Consider the following 17,972-nt stretch of genomic DNA (forward strand, 5'->3'; position numbering starts at 1 on the left):
AAAGCATTAACTGTGTGATGAAGACTATCAAGATGTTTATATGTTAGAAGGTATTGAAGCCAAAATATTTATTTATGGTTCTTGTTTTTATAAAATATGATATAGTTAGGTAATTTTACACACTTGATGCAGTTTTCTCAAATATCAGAGCATGACTTTGATCATAAATGTTTTCTTCATTTTAATGTAAACATCTATTTCAAATGATACACTTTTGGATTATATTCATTCATTTTCCTTCTGCTTTGTCCCTTATTTATCAGCGGTCACCTAGAACTGGGCGATATTGCAAAAAAAATTATGATCTCGTGTATCATTCGATATCGATAATTAATGAATAAATTTTGACAATAAATTCAGGAATATTGGGATTTTTATGTTATTTAACAATTGTATTTTAATTCACCAACATTACTAAGGCAAATAGGCAAAGTTTAAGGCAAATTTAATAGTCAAAAACAAAAAATTTTAAACAAAATATCTCATCTCTTCATTATAAGAAAAACAAAATATCTTAAACTTATAAATAAAATGTTGCAAAGCGTGTACAATAGTAAATATTAATCAATCAAAGCAAACTTTAAATAATGGTGTAAATAGGTGACTTAAACTAACTTTAAAGGTAACTTTAAATTTTAGGTGTGGGTGTAGGTAACTTTAAATTTTAGGTGTAAATAATGATGATACAGTAAAACACAAACTCTGCCAACAACACAAATTATGATAATCATATCTGAGGTTTCAAGTAAAGGAACCAGCCATCATTATTCAAATGCACATAGCAACATTACAAATTGTGAAGATGAATAAATATATTACACCCTATGCTAAAAACTCTTTCAAATGGGGTGCTAGTGGCTGGGATGCATTGGAAAAGAAACCAAAAAGCCACTCTGGGGACATCCTTACATCCTTATTTACAATGTCTTCACGGCTGCTATACGGCACTCATTTTCGCTTGTGTTCATATTCTGACATGGAGTGACAAGCTTGTGCGCATAAATTTCTTAACCATTTACAAAGAACTTTGTGCTTGCGTTTTCTCGGAGGATGCCAAAAACGGACAAAAACAAATCATTGCTGCTGCTCTGATGCAAGTTTATGGGGAAAAGTATAAACCGCTGCAGTGCTTCTTACCAAACTTTTGAAAATTGATATTGACAATGGTGTTTGGTCAATAAGAACCGATAACGATTCTATAGACCAGCCCTAGGGTCACCACAACGAAATAAACCAGCAACTCTTCCGGCATATGTTTTACGCAGTGGATGCCCTTTCAGCTGCAACCCAGTAATGGGAAAAATGCATAAACACTCATTCACACACACTCATATACTATGGCTAATTTAGCTCATCCAATTCACCTACACCACATGTCATGTCTTTGGACTGTGGAGAAAACTGGATCACCCCCAAAAAAGCCACACAAACTCTGGGAGAACATGCAAACTCCACACAGAAATACCAACTGACCCAGTTGGGACTCGAACCAGTGGCCTTTTTGCTGTGAGGCGACAGTGCTAACCACTGAGCCACTGTGCAATCCTTTTAGACTATATTCGAGTGCATAATCAAAGTTCATTATCACACCACTCTCTCTACTTAATTCAGTTTGAACAGTTGTGGTGTTCTGCAGTCAAATATGTTGAACCAACCCGCTACATAGTGGTTAAATTTAAACACTGGCTTTTAAACACTCTGGGATTACCATTCAAAAAGGGGGCCTTTGCGGATTTACATTTGTATTGTGTTTAAAGGTGTCTATACATGCATAATACTGTATGTGTGTTGGCAGAGGAAGTTGTCTCACTTTTATTGGGACCCCCACCGAGACTTTGGCTACCCACTGCCTCCTCACAATCCACCAGTCATGTCCTATGTGGTTTTTAGAACGTGGCCGATCCCCTTGCTCGGATGTCAGTTAAAACTTAACAATAAACATTTGACCTCTTTTGGCTACGTTTGCAGGAGTCCGTGCCTCGGCGTGTGGGGTCCGAGGGCTCTAGATCAAGCCAGAATCCCCATATGCTCAGCTAATTTAGGAACACTGTCAAATAATGGCTCGACTCACTGGATCTTTTCATATTTGAAAAAATGGATTCCTATTAGCACAAGTGCGACTGAGTAAGAGGGCAATAGGCAGCCAGATGGCGTTCAACCAAAGGTCTCCAATGAGGGCTTCAGGATGCTGGGTATGTATGGAAGGGTGTAGAAGAGAAAAAAAGCCTGTTGCTATTGGAAACGGAAACCTATGATTGACACACCAAAGGCGCAAAGGAACAGCTCTGCGTACAACCCAGACTAGTCCACCGGAGGCAATTAGTCTTTGTGGTCTCCCTCCGCTAATATTGAGATGAGATGCAGTCAGAGGGGGAGGAAAGGGACTCAAGTCCATGTGCAGGTGCCTGGAGACCAGACGGCGGTAATATGTGTGTTTGTGACTCCCCCAACGCATGTCCAGCGAACTTTAGACCTCTCTCCCTCACGCATTTATCGTGTTAACCTGAAGCTGTAACCTTACTCTTTGTGATGGTTGAGTTGCTAATTGTGTTCACCAGTGGGAGCTGTATCTGTCGTGCTTGCTTCATCTGTTTAGTTTCTTGTTTTCCAATGAAGTTAATTGGGCATTTTCAGTCTCCGTTGGTTCCCCTCATCGGTTTCTCTCAGATCGTTGTTTATCAGACCACCAGTTTTCGCTGAAGAGTAGAATGGATGAATAAATCAAATGCAAATGCCAGTAAAACGTCTGTGTTTAATCAGACTACAATTTCTTTTTCTGTTTCATTGCTCCCTCCCTCCTAACATGAGGAATAGCCTGAGGCCTTTGGATCATTCAGACATTGTCAGTTCCCAGATTATCACAAACGGCCGATGTCTTCCTTTCAATTTAAAGCCAGGCCATACTTTTTCACCTCAGTAGAGGACCAAGCAAGCCTAAGAGCAATTCTTTGTGTATGGTCAGAGCTATAACATTGTGTTCAACATCGATAAACCAATGACTGTGATTCAACATGCATGGACATTAGAACAAAACCTAGTTTGAAATGGAAGTGTATAAGAAAACCTTCTCTTTATTGGTCCTTAAGCAGCTTCATCAACTTGTGATTGAATAGCACCCCCTTTTCTCTCCACCATCTCCTTACTCCGTTCGCCTCTTGCCAAGTCAGCGGAGGGAATTCTGAGTTTTTCCCCCTGCTGAGGAGAGAAACGTTTTTCAAATTCCTCCTCTGCTTTTCTCAACACAATGAGAGACGATTTAGAAGTAATTTGCGAGGAATGCATTTGTTGCCCAGATCGAGGGGGAAAGCTGTTGCACCCTGGGCCTTGGCTCACATTGACTGACACGTTTGAGGCACATTGTCCCTTTCTTTCCTTTGACTCTCTTTTTAATTATATGTGAACTGATCTATCGAGGAAGAGGAGGAAGATGCAGCTGCATTGGTGTTAATGAGCACAGGACAGAATTAGCCCCCTTTATCCATTCCCTCCCCCACCGCCCCTCAATAAAACAGAGGAGTAGAGTAAAGAAAAGTGATATCCCTTCTCTTCCCCGTCATGTTGATTTAAGCCGTATATCTGTGTGTGGTTGCGCTCCGGTTTTTGGAACATGCGTTGCTGAAACCCAGAGGGTTTTATTGGGCTCTTTGGTTTTAAATCCTGCCCATAGTCCGTGTCTGTAAGTGTTTGTGAGTGAAGACCTTTTTTTGTCAATGTCTGGATCTTTTTGGGTTCACTTTGTGTTTTTTATTTCTCAGTAATGTTTGTAATGGGATGCAACACTTATACATTGGTTGTTCTGAATCAGAGAACTGCTGATATAAATCTGGACCACAAAAAATGTTAGAAACCTTGTTATTCTGATCTCCATTTGACAGAAAATCATTTGCTTCAATGAGTGCTGTAATGTTCAGCAAGGCCAGTAGTGTAAAATGTACAAAAAACATTTTATGTTCACCAGAGCTTAATTGGTTTTTAAAAAATGTACAGTAAAAAATAAATTTGTGAAGTAATATTATAGTTTAAAATAGAGATGTTTTAAATTTGTAGGCATTTTTAGGAGTCTATTTGATGCTCAAACTTTATAATTATTGTCAGCAAATTTTTTTTTCAAAATATTTTTAGAAACCGCTATAGTTTTTTTTATTCTAACAACGAAATAGCATCATTAATTTGAAAATATATATTTTTTAATTTAAAAATTATATAGGGGAATTACCGACCTACGTCACACGGGTTCAGCCGCACATATCGGTTGCAAATAAATATCGGTTACAATAGCAAACATGTTGAGTTGTGCGGTAGGATACCAAACTCGAAAACTCCAAAAATAGAAAACTTAAATTTTACCGTACACCACACTGCTTTTAATACCAACCGCAGACGTATTTGGCTAACAGCCATCATAAGAGCTGAATGAGTAAGGACCTAATTATAAATGCTTGATTCTGCAGTTCTCATTTTATATCAGGTCCTAAGTTCACGCTATGCTGAATCATACACATTACTCATTTTTGTTTGCAGCAATGATTTCAGCAAAAACAGTTAAATATGTTGAAAACTGCGGACACTGAATGCTTAGAATGAAAAGTAAAATTGTAAGTTGACATACCCTGCCGTACAGGTGCGGTTCGCTGTCAGAATGCAGTTGTTTGCTTGTTGATGATGACCCAGGCCTTGTACAATTATGTCTTCGTTTCTTGTCTTTGGCTAGGCAGAACCTCAGTTTTTAGCACTACATAGTTTTAATTATGGTAATCATGGAACATTATTTCTTGCACATGACAACACAGAATAAAATTGTAGACATCCAAAGACTTGTAGACCTTTAACTTCTCTCTTGTAAAATCACTTGGAGTTTCAGTGAGATAGCTGTAGATTTTGGACTGGATGCTTGGCCATTTCTTCTTATACAATATCCATTTGGAGGGTGCTATCAGAAATGGACCTGTAAGACGATTGCCGCTCACTTTAACGTTCATTTTGCCAAATAACTGTGCTTATTACTGGAAAAGCATTATATATATATATATATATATATATATATATATATATATATATATATATATATATATATATATAATCAATATAACTTATCTCTAATAAAACAACAAACTCTGTATCGTTTCAGATGTCATTCCCTCGCTGTAAATGCTAGCGCTAACAGGGTTTTTTTTGCAACCTCGCTGCGTATGCATCCTGATTGTTTACAAACTGGTAATTCATCTATACTGTAAGGATTAGCATCTAGCTTAAGTTTTTTCCTTTTAAAAAACTGACAACAAAAAAATAAAACAGTAGTGTATGCAATTTAAGATAAGCATGTTCAACATTAAAAATCTCCCCAGCTTTTTTAGTCCACTGATACAGTCTCTGTGAACTCAGAATGCTGAACATCTTTATAGAAAATGTACCCAAGTCATGAAAATATGTATTTCAATCCTAATTAGATCATTTTTCATTTTCAGCTCTACAGAAATTGATGACATGATTCGTAAATCTACAAATCTCCTGCTTACACGAACTCTTAGCCACTGCCTACAGTATGCCATTAAGAAGAAAAACGTAGGACTGGCAGAGGTGAGTTTCTTTTTACTTCTTATTTTATGTGTATTTACTAAACATCCTTGTTGTCCCATGTCTTTTAATGCCACATCACCAATCCAGCATCAACAGAGAGGAAAATTTGTATGGGCTGTTTGTTTTCTGTGTGCTAAGTTACACTTGAAATGTGTGAATTGAGTTTCATCAATCTCCACATCGTGTAGACTTGTTGCACTTTATTTTCATGGTTGACTTTAGCCACTTTAAACTAACTGATTTAAAAGTAACCAATCCCAAAAGGAATGACCACTTACCATTTTTTAATCAGACCCTTACCTGTTCAATTTGTTTGTGCATTATTTTTCATATAAATATTTCATGAGTTGGTAAATAAAGTGTAACCCATAGACCCCTTGGGAACTCCAGCGATCCATTCATTTGGATATTCATACTTCATTTATTTGTTCATTTTAAAAAGTTATTTTAGATCACTGTATTTACGTATAAGCATATATACAATAAGCATTTTAACCCCTCAAATGCAGGGCCGGTTGCACCAGCAGTGCATATGTTAAAACGTAGCCTAGTTGTGACTTAAAGGGACACTAAGTTACAACTTACACACTACTAAGAATTTTTGTGGTGCACCATCTAACTTAGTTTAAATGTAATGCTACATTCTGACCAAATATTTACAGCAGTCTCCCCCCATGTGTGAAAAGAGATGACAGTGAGATTAGTTTACATTGAGCAGCTTATAATCATAATGAAGACTGATCTCCCTCTACTCAGAGCCTTATTTTGCTCCCAAATCGTGCATTTTTATTTTGGTTTATGAAAGAAGTTTAATTTTCTTACAAGGAGTGTTTTGTGTTTATTGTATCCATCAATTAAAATGAGAATTTCATCTCGACTGAGTTTTTCTTCCTGCTTTTTTCTCTTTCACGAGTAGGATATAAAACATTCATTCATTCATTCATTATCTTGTCGGCTTAGTCCCTTTATTAATCTGGGGTCGCCACAGCAGAATGAACCGCCAACTTATCCAGCACGTTTTTATGCAGCAGATGCCCTTCCAGCCGCAACCCATCTCTGGGAAACATCCACACACTCATTCATACGCACACTCATACCCTATGGACAATTTAGCCTACCCAATTTACCTGTACCACATGTCTTTGGACTGTAGGGGAAACCGGAGCAGCCGGAGGAAACCTACGCAAACGCAGGGAGAACATGCTAACTCCATACAGAAACGCCAACTGAGCAGAGCCGAGGTTCGAACCAGCGACCTTCTTGCTGTGAGGCGACAGCACTGCCTACTGCGTCACCAAGTTGAATGTTTTGATAACTTTGCGTGCGTTAATTGCTCGCGATGCAGGTGTGCGTCGTATGTTATTAGTGACTGACTGTAATTTAATGTGCTATAAAAACATAATTTGTCATTTCATTTTCGAAGGACAGTTATATATAGATGCATTAGTTGCAGAATTTTGAAAGCAGTTTGACAATTTAAATGCTTTTTATTGGATATTATGTCATTCTATGCGACTTTGCTTGACGTTACCGAGAGCTTACGACCTAATAACTACGGTTTGCCCTAAAAACATGTGATGCAACCAAACTGAGAACAAATGTAGTTACAAACTAGCTAGTAGTTACTAAGCCTCTATTGTAGCCTATATGTTACAGTTTAAGAAAGAACTTACGATCAGTTGGTGAAACCCTACCCACATGTGTTCAGTTCAGATGGGTCCCATTGGTGAGTAAATGATGAAGGAATAGCAGGGAAGGTAAAAAAACAAACATTCCAGCTAATATAAAAAAAAAGACTTTAGTGTTAGTTCCAGGTAGTTTGCAGAAACAAAGTCTAACCTTACTACCTTTATTCATACATATATGTACACGCACACACACCAGATCAGATAACAGGCTCCTTCCTCCCCCCTCTCTCTTGCCCCGGATCTGGCAGAGGTGCGGAAGTATGACCCGGGATCCGCATCGGGCTTCACTCCCTGCACAGTGCACCATTACTGCAGAGAGGGAGGAAAGAAAAAGTGGGTCCAAGCTAAATGTCTGGGCACAATTAGCACCAGTGCGCCTCAGTGCCTTGCTGCTGACAGGCATGCCCTGCCTGTGGACCTCAGACTCTGCACCACAGACCAGCTAACTGAACTGAGAGCAGCTCCAGATCTGCTTCCCACAGACAGACCCTCTCAGTCCCTTTAAACATACCACTAACTTCCTTTCCATACCCTTTCCCCTTCAGAGTTACTCCCAATTGAGTTTAGCTGGCTGTTATTACTCTTGCCTCTATAATCTTTTTATCAAAGCTCTGTTTTTCTCTTTGATTGTTGTACTACCTAACCTATCCATTTAAATAAAGTTAAATTAAAAAGGTACTGCATTATTGCCAAAAGATGAACTTTGCTAAATGTGTGCCTGTAAAATATGCTGATCCACCAAGATTGGTTTGTTTTGAAAGAGCTCTTTGTGTTCACCCAGGTTATTTTATTTGAACAAAAATGCAATGCAAACATTTAGAATTTAAAATGATTTTATTTTAATAAAAAAATATTTAATTATTATTTTAATAAATTATACTATATATATATATATATATATATATATATATATATATATATATATATATATATATATATATATATATATATATATATATATATATATATATATATATATATATACTCAATCCTCAAATTATCCTGAGAAATATTTTCTTTCTACAATTATGCTTGTACATTCTCTATTATATTTTAGGAGAAGCCCGTTTCAATTCTGGTCCAAAAAAAATAAATCTTTTTAACTTTGGTTGAATTTAAGTAACTTTAAGTCTGAATTTATACCATACCAGGGGTATGAATAATTTTGGGCTTAACTGTATTCCTGTGATGACAGCTAATTTTGTTTCAGCAGTCGTCATATCAACATCTAACATGTTGATGTGGTGAAATCATTTTAATATGCAGATAGAAATCCTGTTTTAGGTAGCATTATTTAATGTAATTACTGTCATTTTTGATAAATTCAGTAGGGATGTGAACCTACATTGGTCTCACGGTTCGGCTCGGTTAAAATTATCATGCCATCGATTCAGTTACATTCGATACGTCAGTGCGTCAATATGCATTGACGATGCTTACCTTAAATAATTTGATGATTTACTTAGCAACACAGTAATTCTTGTATTAAAATTTATATTAATTAATGTATTAAATAATACATTTATATATTATTTGTATTACAATTTTATATTTTAATACAAGCAGTCAGATATATATACTGCACCTTTAAATTTATTTGCTAAAAAAAAAAAAAAAAAAAAGTACATGCACAGAACAACATGGGCATTTATAGCAAATAATTAAATGTAAATATTATCCCGCTTGCTTTTTGAGCGTTGTTGAGCAAGTTCTTATACGCCTATGATTGACCACAGGCTCAGCAAAAAAGGCTGCGATGGGCTCTAATTGGCTCTGGAGCTGTTCAGCAAACAGTGACGCAGATACTGATGTTAAACGGCCGCAGTGATCAGCTGAACCATTATAGATGGAGAAAACTCGCTTTGCAGCCATGCTTGTGTCCACAAGTCCACAAGTAACGTTATTGTTGTAACCGCCGAGAGAGGAGATAAAACTTTACCTCACAAACATGCCAGCAGGTCAAAAGGACCTGAGGGAGGGAGAGATTACAGCTTTCATTTTTTTCCTAGCTGGGTTCTGATGTACTTCCCTGTCAGTGAAAGACTGTCCAGCAAACCCACAAGCACTGAATTGTGCATATGTCTGCTTTTTAAGTAGTTGGAGCTGTCTCCTTCCTTACCATGGTAAGTCACCGCCATATAAGGCATATGTGACAAATGATGTCAGTACATAATAACTGGTTATGATTTTTACTGAATAGATACTATGTTGTTCACGTCTGCATCGCAGTGCATTGAAAAAATAATTAATTTTGACACCCCTAAAATTCAGTGCTTGTTGTTGTATAAAAATATATACATACCCAAACATATGAGAGGTAATCTATTTCAGTCTCTGTTATAAAACTTGCACAAAACTTAAATTATAACAAGTTATAATTTGAAAATGTATTTGATACCCCAAGTTGGTGCAGATCATCATCAACACCACTCACCTGGAGCAGTCCTGTCATTATCTAGAAGAGTTCATCTCCAACATAACTAATGTGCCTCCTGACACCATCAATGCCACAAAGCTCTATGGAACCTCCACCTTCAAGGTACTTTTTTTCTCCCACAGAATATATGAATTATGATTTAATATTATAGCAATACCAGTTGTATCTAGTCAGGATCTCTGGTTAGTCATTGTTTGCTTCTCTCTGTTTAGGATGCAAGGCACGCCGCTGAAGAAGAGATTTATACTAACCTGAATCAGAAGATTGACCAGTTTCTGCAGCTGGCCGATTATGATTGGACAGCAGCACAGGGTGGTGGGCAGGCCAGTGACTACCTGAGTGACCTCATCGCTTTTCTCTGTAGCACCTTTGCAGTGTTTACTCACCTACCTGTAAGTATTTCATCCACAGATGCATTCAAATGATTATTAAGTTTTAAATTGAATCAATTTAATTTTTTTGATAGTTTTTTACTCCTGATTACATAGTTACTTAGGATAATTAAAATATTTAATTATACGTTTAATTATTAAAAGGACAGATTATGGTTCTAGCTGTTGTTTGTGGGACCGGTCAAAAAATTTTCTTGGTGGTGAATATATACATTTTTTATCTATTTATTTTTTATTTGTGGCATTCACTCTTTTACTCTCTCTCTCTCTCTCTCTCTCTCTCTCTCTCTCTCTCTCTCTCTATATATATATATATATATATGTATATAATAATTTTATTTCCGTGATGACAGCTAATTTTGTTTTAAGCAGTCATCATAGTGTCAAAGATGAATCTAATATGTTGATGTGGTGAAACACATTTAAAAATAATAATAATAATAATAAGTTGATGTGGTGAAGTACTTTTAATGTGCAGATAGTAATCAGAATTTTTAGATATCATCATTAAATGTAATTACTGTCGTTTTTGGTCATTACAGTGCTTTTTGTTGAATTAAAGTGTCAGTTTTTTAAACAAATACATAGCCCAAACTTATGAAAGGTAATCTATTTCAGTCTCTGCTATGACACCAATCTTTTCCATTTCAGGCAAGTCAAAAATTGCAATGACTTTAGTTTAAGTATTAACTAGTTGTTTATTACCTGCCTAATAATAAGATATTGACTGTTTATTAGTACTTATAAAGTTAAAGTATAATCTTATTCTATTTACCTAATCATACCCAATACATAAACTCAACTACTGTACCTTATTAATATTAATAAGCAGCAAATTTGAAGTTTATTGAGCTATAAGTCTTAATAGTTTGTTAATAGTGAGATTTGAACCTTGAAATAACATTAATAGTAGACTAAAATAATTTATTTTATTTAGTAATGATGCAAAATATTAGTTATAAGTAACAGTGACAGGCTTTTACATTGTAAAAAAGAAAAGTCTGTTTGCCCAAGAAACGTAAAAACATCTTATACATTGCACTACATGACAAAAGTCTTGTTTTCGATCGCAGTTGTTCGAGCAACAAATAATAACTTGACTTGTAGTTGATCATTTGGAAAAGTGGCAGAAGGTAGATTTTTCTGATGAATCATCTGATGAACTGCATCCCAATCATTAAAAATACTGCAGAAGACCAATTGGAACCCACATGAACCGAAGATTCTCACCGAAATCAGTCAAGTTAGGTGAAGAAAATGGTTTCTTCATTTTTGATTTCCAAAAATGGTTTGGGGTTACTTCAGCCTCCACATCAAAGTTCCCGAAAGCAAAGAAGGTCAAGGTGCTTAAAGATTGACCAGCCCAATCACCAGTTATGAACATTATTGAACATGTCTAGGGTAAGATGCACAATACACAATTTTTTTTTCCCACTGCACCATGACTTTATATTCTTTACCAGGGGTCACCAATCCTGGTCCTGGAGGGCCGGTGTCCCTGCAGGGTTTAGCTCCATCTTGGCTCAACACACCTGCCTGGATGTTTCAAGTATACCAAGTAAGACCTTGATTAGCTTGTTCAGGTGTGTTTGATTAGGGTTGGAGCTAAAATCTGCAGGACACCGACCCTCCAGTAACAAGTTTGGTGACCACTGTTCTAAACTGTACATTATTTCTGTTAAGTGACAAGACTTTTGTCTAAGCAAAGTCAGACCTTACTCTCCTAATTAAATACTTAAAAATCAAGGCATGATCATATTTTATTTTGGTAAAATAAGCGTAATCTAGAGGTTTTTGTCTTTCATATAAGACACTTTTGATACAAAATAATCAACTAGAAATCAAGTTATTATTTGTTGTTCCTAAAACTTGAATAGGTGACAAGAATTTTGTCAGGTAGTGTACAGTATGTCAGACTACTAAAAGTTTTTTTTCCGGCTAGATTATGTAACCCTGAAAACTGAAATAATAAAGAAAATTCAGTTTTGTTATCAAATGATTAAATACCATTTTTAAATATGTTAACCTAATCTAGTTAGATTTTTAGAGTCTTCTTTCAGAAATCTCACTGATCTCACTGATCCCAAACTTTAAACAGTATCTTAAGACTACAATATAGAATGTTTTTTTTTGTGGGCAGCCTACAGACACTCACTGCGTTTCTGTTTTGCTTATTTGCAAGTTTTATACATAAATAATAGTCTTACGTTCTGTTATCCTGAGCCCTGTTATCTATTTCTTGTACCAAGCGTACTTTGATTGAGCCTGTAGTCTCCCCTCAGTGACTCCATCGCTTTAAGGCAGATTGTACTCACTGTACACTTGAACTTTGAGGGAAGGCCAAGTATTGTCGTTGCTGGTAAGAGGATTGCAGTGTTCTGGGTTCATGAGCCCCAGTGTAGCTCAGCTGACATAGAGTTAAAGAGATCGTGTGGCGCGACCTGAGGTTTCAGCTTCAGTTAAGGAAGTCTAGCGCTGGCACAGCCCGGTCTTGACCCCTGTCATGAGGGATTTCTGATAATCAAAGCTTTTAAGAGTTTTCCCCTCCTACGGGCCTCAAGCAAACACCTTCCTGTGTCTGCATGACTGGCTAGGATTGTCTCTGATCCAGGGCTGGTGGCAGTAATGCTGCTTCCTGCGCTCCTGTAATCTCCTAAATTCCTGACTGGTCTTTTTCTAAGCTTTCAGTAACAGAGAAGTATGACTGTCTTCAGCCCGCTGCAAAACAACCCTCACATTGTTGGCTAGATTTCACCAACAGGGGGCAATGTTTGTTCGACCCCAGGTCGGGTTACGGTCAGGCTGAATGTCTCACTTTCTCCATCAGCGCACACACACTCACACACACATCAACAAACCACACACGTACAGTCAAATGGTTTTCTACTCTTCCAGATATGCCTCTTATATTATTGTGTTTGCACATTCCAGCTCTGCATGTGAACGTATTGCATTCTGCTTTACGCAGCCCAGTACTCGCAGCCTCGCCATGTCCTCCTCATGGTTTTCAGGAAAGATCAAGAACTGACCATTTGTGCGTGTGCCATCAACTTCACAGCCAAAAAACTCTGATAACGTGTCCAAAGCCACAGTCCCATCAGTCACGCTCGCTCCCTCAGCCTCTCCCACCAGACCACAAACCATCTTTGACACTCAGAGGGACTTTCAGCGTTGATCGTAAACACTTCGGCCAAGTTGATATGGGAGAGTGCGGTTCACCGACTTCACATTTGAACCCGTTGGGAGTCATAAACTCGACCTTTGACCTACATTTTGTCTCTTGTCTATCTTCTATAGGGCAATGCTATAGAGCACGCCACACTACCGGTGAGTATGGTTGCAGTGTGGCCTAACTTCAGGCATAACATTAGCCATTTCTCGTGACAGTAATTCAGCATGCTGCCTGGTGTTCATCTGACCCACTCATAGATGTTGTGTGTATTTTTATTGCCTGTTATGGGACACAAATGAGGCGTCTGGAACTGTACATAGGTGCTGCTTTGTCTCAGAGGTTCATGAAATATAGATTTTCACCTTAGAATTCAGCTGAATAGTTTAGTTTCATTACTAAAAGTAAACATATAGTTTAGTTAATTAGTTAATAGTCAATTTTTGTGCGTCCTACCAGTGTTTCTCAACCACGTTCCTTGAGGACCAACGGCTCTGCATCTTTTCCATGTCACCTTAATCAAACACACCTGATTCAGATCATCAGCTCGTTAGCAGAGACTGAAAGACCTGTAATAGGTGTTACAGACAAAGGAGACATCCAAAACATGCAGGGCCCTATCATACACCTGGCGCAATAAGGCGCAAGACGTCTTTGGTGCGATTTGGTACTATTTTCAGACCAACGCAACCTTAATTTTCCCGTTTTGTGCCACGTTGTTTAAATAGCAAATTCATTTGCACCACTTTGTGGACTCATGAGTGTTCCGGTCTAGATAGGAGGTGTGTAAAGGCGCATTGTTGGCATGTTGTTACTTTGAGGAACTAAAATAGACTGTGCAATAGACCAGCTGAAAGCAGTTCTAAAGTCAAGTGCAGATTGCTTGTGCCACTTACAAATACATTGCCTAAAACCCGCAGGATGTACAGCAATACGCAAATACTGTATCTTTACAAATAAAAAATAATTAAAGGATTGCAAAAATGATTATTTTCTACATAATTATAAAAGCCATTGCCTCCATGCCTTCGTCAGTAGTATTATTTATTATATGCATATTTATATTTGTTTGAATAAAACATGTTTAGATTTGTCCAACTGTCGGGTTATGGAGATGTATGTCACTATATAAGGCATAAGATCAGGATGTGTGTTTGGATAAAACTTTTTGACAACACTTCGTTATTATTGTTTATTTATTCGTTTGCTGGAAATTAGAACTGAATCTAGAAATGGTTTTGACACAAATCTTTGCGTATAACAAACAAAATTAATATGTTGTAGCAGCATTTTTACTTAAAGCCACTATCACAGTAAGGGTAAACAAGAACGCGTGAGTCCACTGTAAATCCTTTTCTCATCTTTATTTTAACACATCTTGTGCCATCAAATCAGTGAAATAGTTCCATTGCTCCTCAGTAGCACCCGTCACCGCACACAAACTCACAGTCTGAAAATTGTTTCCACCATGTGCTTTAGACTTTACGCCTCCAGGAACGTGGTTGAGAAATAAAAGTGAACAAAAATGTGGTCAAAAGTGATATCCAACTTTAAAATTGGTAATTGGTAACGCTTTACTTGAAGGAGTGTTCAAAAGACTGCCATGTTTAAAAAGGTCTTATGACAGTCTTACAAACACTCTTTCAAGTTACCCCTAGAACTTTTCTTGAAGGGGTTTTTCATCAGGCGGTTTGAGTTTTGATTAATGTTATTAATGCACTTTTAAAATCCAAAAGAGAACTAATTAAATGATAATGCTTCTGCTTATACTTACTACTGCTTGCATGTGTCATGTAGAATTTTTGCATAGTGAAGTAAAATATTGTGTGTAAAATAAAAATTCTTTAAATGGTAGTTTGCTGTAGTTTACTTTTTTGCTGAATATATTTGTAAATTAACTTCCATAAGTGTTTTCATCTTTCCACTATAAAACTTTGGTTATGTAATTAAACTTGTAGGGTCATATTTTGGAAATATTGTACAAACATTTCGTTCAAATATCAATTTCGGCCTTTACTGTATATGTAAGTAATCAAACTTTTTAAAATGCAACAATAGATGTTTACAGAGGCAGCTTAAAGCATCACATGACAGTGATTAACTGTGTTCAGGCCTGTATTAAACACAGAAGGCCCACTCATATACGCTTACGAGAGAACAACAGGTTCTAGTAAGGATTTGAATCCTGGAAAGAGTTCTTGGCTTTGGTTTTACAAAAGCGTTGAGACAAATAAAAGGCACACTTTTGTAATCTCATAGTGTCAAGTCTTTCCTGAAGTCTATTGGAAAAATAATACTTCTCGATGGAACTGAATTATTGGCAGGGCATGTAGGAAAGTGGAGCCTTTTTTGTGCCATAACATGCTGTTTTCGACATGGTGGTCTGTTCATAGACTGACATGCTTCAGCAGATGTGTTGTGTGTGTGTGTGTGTGTGTGTGTGTGTGTGTGTTTTCGTGTGTAAGCTCAACGTTCAGTGTGACTCTGTTGCATTAACTTGTCATTATTGAGTTGATGCTGGCAAGATGCTCTGAAAATGTGGCAGCTCATATGAGGAGCCTTATCTTGTAGTGTCTGATGTAGCCACAACATAGACATTCAGTCTGCCTGCTAGTACCACTGGATTTGTGTTTCTTATTTAATTTGGAACTGGTTTTGATTTAGCCTTGATTGTTACTGATTAAATGTATGAGTGGGATCACATGAGCTCCCCTGTCTGCTCTTCCATTTGTAATCACATTAACGCCACTCCACCTTTGCATGAAGTTGAACTCTGCTCAACTTTGTTGCATCACCATTGATTGCTCGTGTTGTCTTAAACCACCTACATTGAATATTATTTTAATTATTCAAATAAATGTTTTTTTTCAGTAAATTAGTACATCTATTAGCAAGAAGACATTAAATTGATCAAAAGTGGTAATAAAGCTCAGATTAAAGAATTTCATCTGTTTCAAAATTGTTGCACAAAAGCAGCACAATATATTTCAGCATTATTAAAAGGATTGTTTAACACAGTAAGACTGGAGAAATAGCAGTTAGCATGATGGGTTGTTTTTTTAATTCAACATAATGAGTTTATTATGTTAGTTTATTATTTTTTTATCAGATAACTATAAATGTAATGTACACTACCTGACACTTGTGAGAGCAACAAACAATAACTTGACTTTTAGTTGATCATTTGGGAAAGTGGCAGTGGGCAGATTTTTCAGATGAATCATCTGTTGAACTGCATCCCAATCATCACTAATACTGCAGAATACCTATTGGAACCTGCATGGACCCAAGATTCTCACGGTTATGAACCACTTGAGCAAAACTCTTCAGCAGTATAGCTGAAGAAAGGGCTGCTCGATTATGGGAAAAATCATAATCACGATTATTCTGGTCATAATTGTAATCACGATTATTCCAAATGAGTATCAGTTGAAGTCAAAATTATTCGCCCTTCTGTGAATTTTTGTTACAGTATATATAAATATTTCCCAAATTATGTTTAACAAAGGATTTTTTCACAGTAATTCCAATAATATTTTTTCTTCTGGAGAAAGACTTATTTGTTTTATTTCAGCTTGAATAAAAGCATTTTTAAATATTTTGAAACCTATTTTAATAGCTCAATATTATTAGCCCCTTTAAGCAATAAATATTTTTGATTGTCTGCAGAAGGAACTTCTGCTATACAATGACATGCCTAATTACACTAATTAAGCCTTTGAATATCACTTTAAGCTGAATACTATCTTGAAAAATATCTAGTAAAATATAATGTACTATCATCATAGCAAAGATAAAAGAAATCAGATATTAGAAATGAGTTATTAAATCTGTTATGTTTAAACTGTGCTTTAAGTATCTTCACTGTAAGAAAAAACTTTAACTACAGCAGTCCTTTAGTCAAGAGCAGAGAGGGATTTTCTCTTGTTATTTGATTTATAATAAAAACAGGCGGCAGCAGAGATATTGCGCACTGTAACTTTAAGAATAGCGCGGCTCTGATATGGTTTCTCTTTCACGTATCTTTTGATTCTCAACTTGTTTATTACACAAATGAGGGTTAATATGAATAAACACCGCGCTCTGACATGAACGTGCATGTATTTGACCATTATAGTGCTCATCTTAAGATGGCGTTAGATGTGTGTGCTCTGCTCATCTCCGAACCTGTCCGGGGCTAAGAGCGGTGCGCACACATAACACAGCATGTGCTCTTTTAAAAATATGAATGATTCAAGCATACATCAATGAATGATGTGCATCTCTCACTGCAAACTTTACATTACAGCACATGCTTTTAGTCATTATCAGGTGAAATTAAGCTTTGCAGAGCAACAAATGTGTACAACTGGAAAGGGGGCGGTATATGATGCAATAATCGTTTATCTCGATTAATGATTTTCATAATCGTTAGAAGCCAAAATCGAAATTGAAACCGGATTTTTGATTAACAGCCAACCCTAATAGCGCTCCTTCTCATACTTCAGCCTCCTCATCAAAGTTCCTGAAAGCAAAGATGGTCAAGGAATTCCAGGATTGACCAGCCTAGTCACCAGACATATGAACATTGTTGAGCATGTCTGGAGTAAGATGGAGGAGGCATTAAAGATGAATCCAAAATTTTTTTTAAATAAAAAATCAAGACATGATCATATTTTACTTTGGTAAAAAAAGCGTGATCTAGAGGCTTTTGTCTTTCATATAAGCCC

The 17,972-nt window shown here is 36.8% G+C and overlaps 1 protein-coding gene across 7 annotated transcripts in view; it reads left to right on the top strand.

Annotated features, from left to right (window-relative positions):
* The window catches only part of exoc6b (exocyst complex component 6B), a 144,493-nt gene that overhangs the window by 78,653 nt on the left and 47,868 nt on the right, over positions 1-17,972 (top strand). For 2 of the 7 annotated variants that reach the window (XR_015494951.1, XR_015494950.1), the window contains exons 16-19: positions 5,466-5,577; positions 9,670-9,804; positions 9,915-10,094; positions 13,026-13,421. Coding sequence is in view for 4 of the 7 variants with exons in the window: in XM_087260008.1 (XP_087116134.1) it covers positions 5,466-5,577; positions 9,670-9,804; positions 9,915-10,094; positions 13,392-13,421 (457 nt within the window). In the remaining 3 variants the exon portion in view is untranslated. 7 annotated transcript variants of the gene reach the window in all.

This window comes from Danio rerio, chromosome 7 (genome assembly GCF_052040795.2).
Source record: "Danio rerio strain M-AB ecotype USA chromosome 7, GRCz13ab, whole genome shotgun sequence".
Taxonomy (NCBI): Eukaryota; Metazoa; Chordata; class Actinopteri; order Cypriniformes; family Danionidae; genus Danio; species Danio rerio.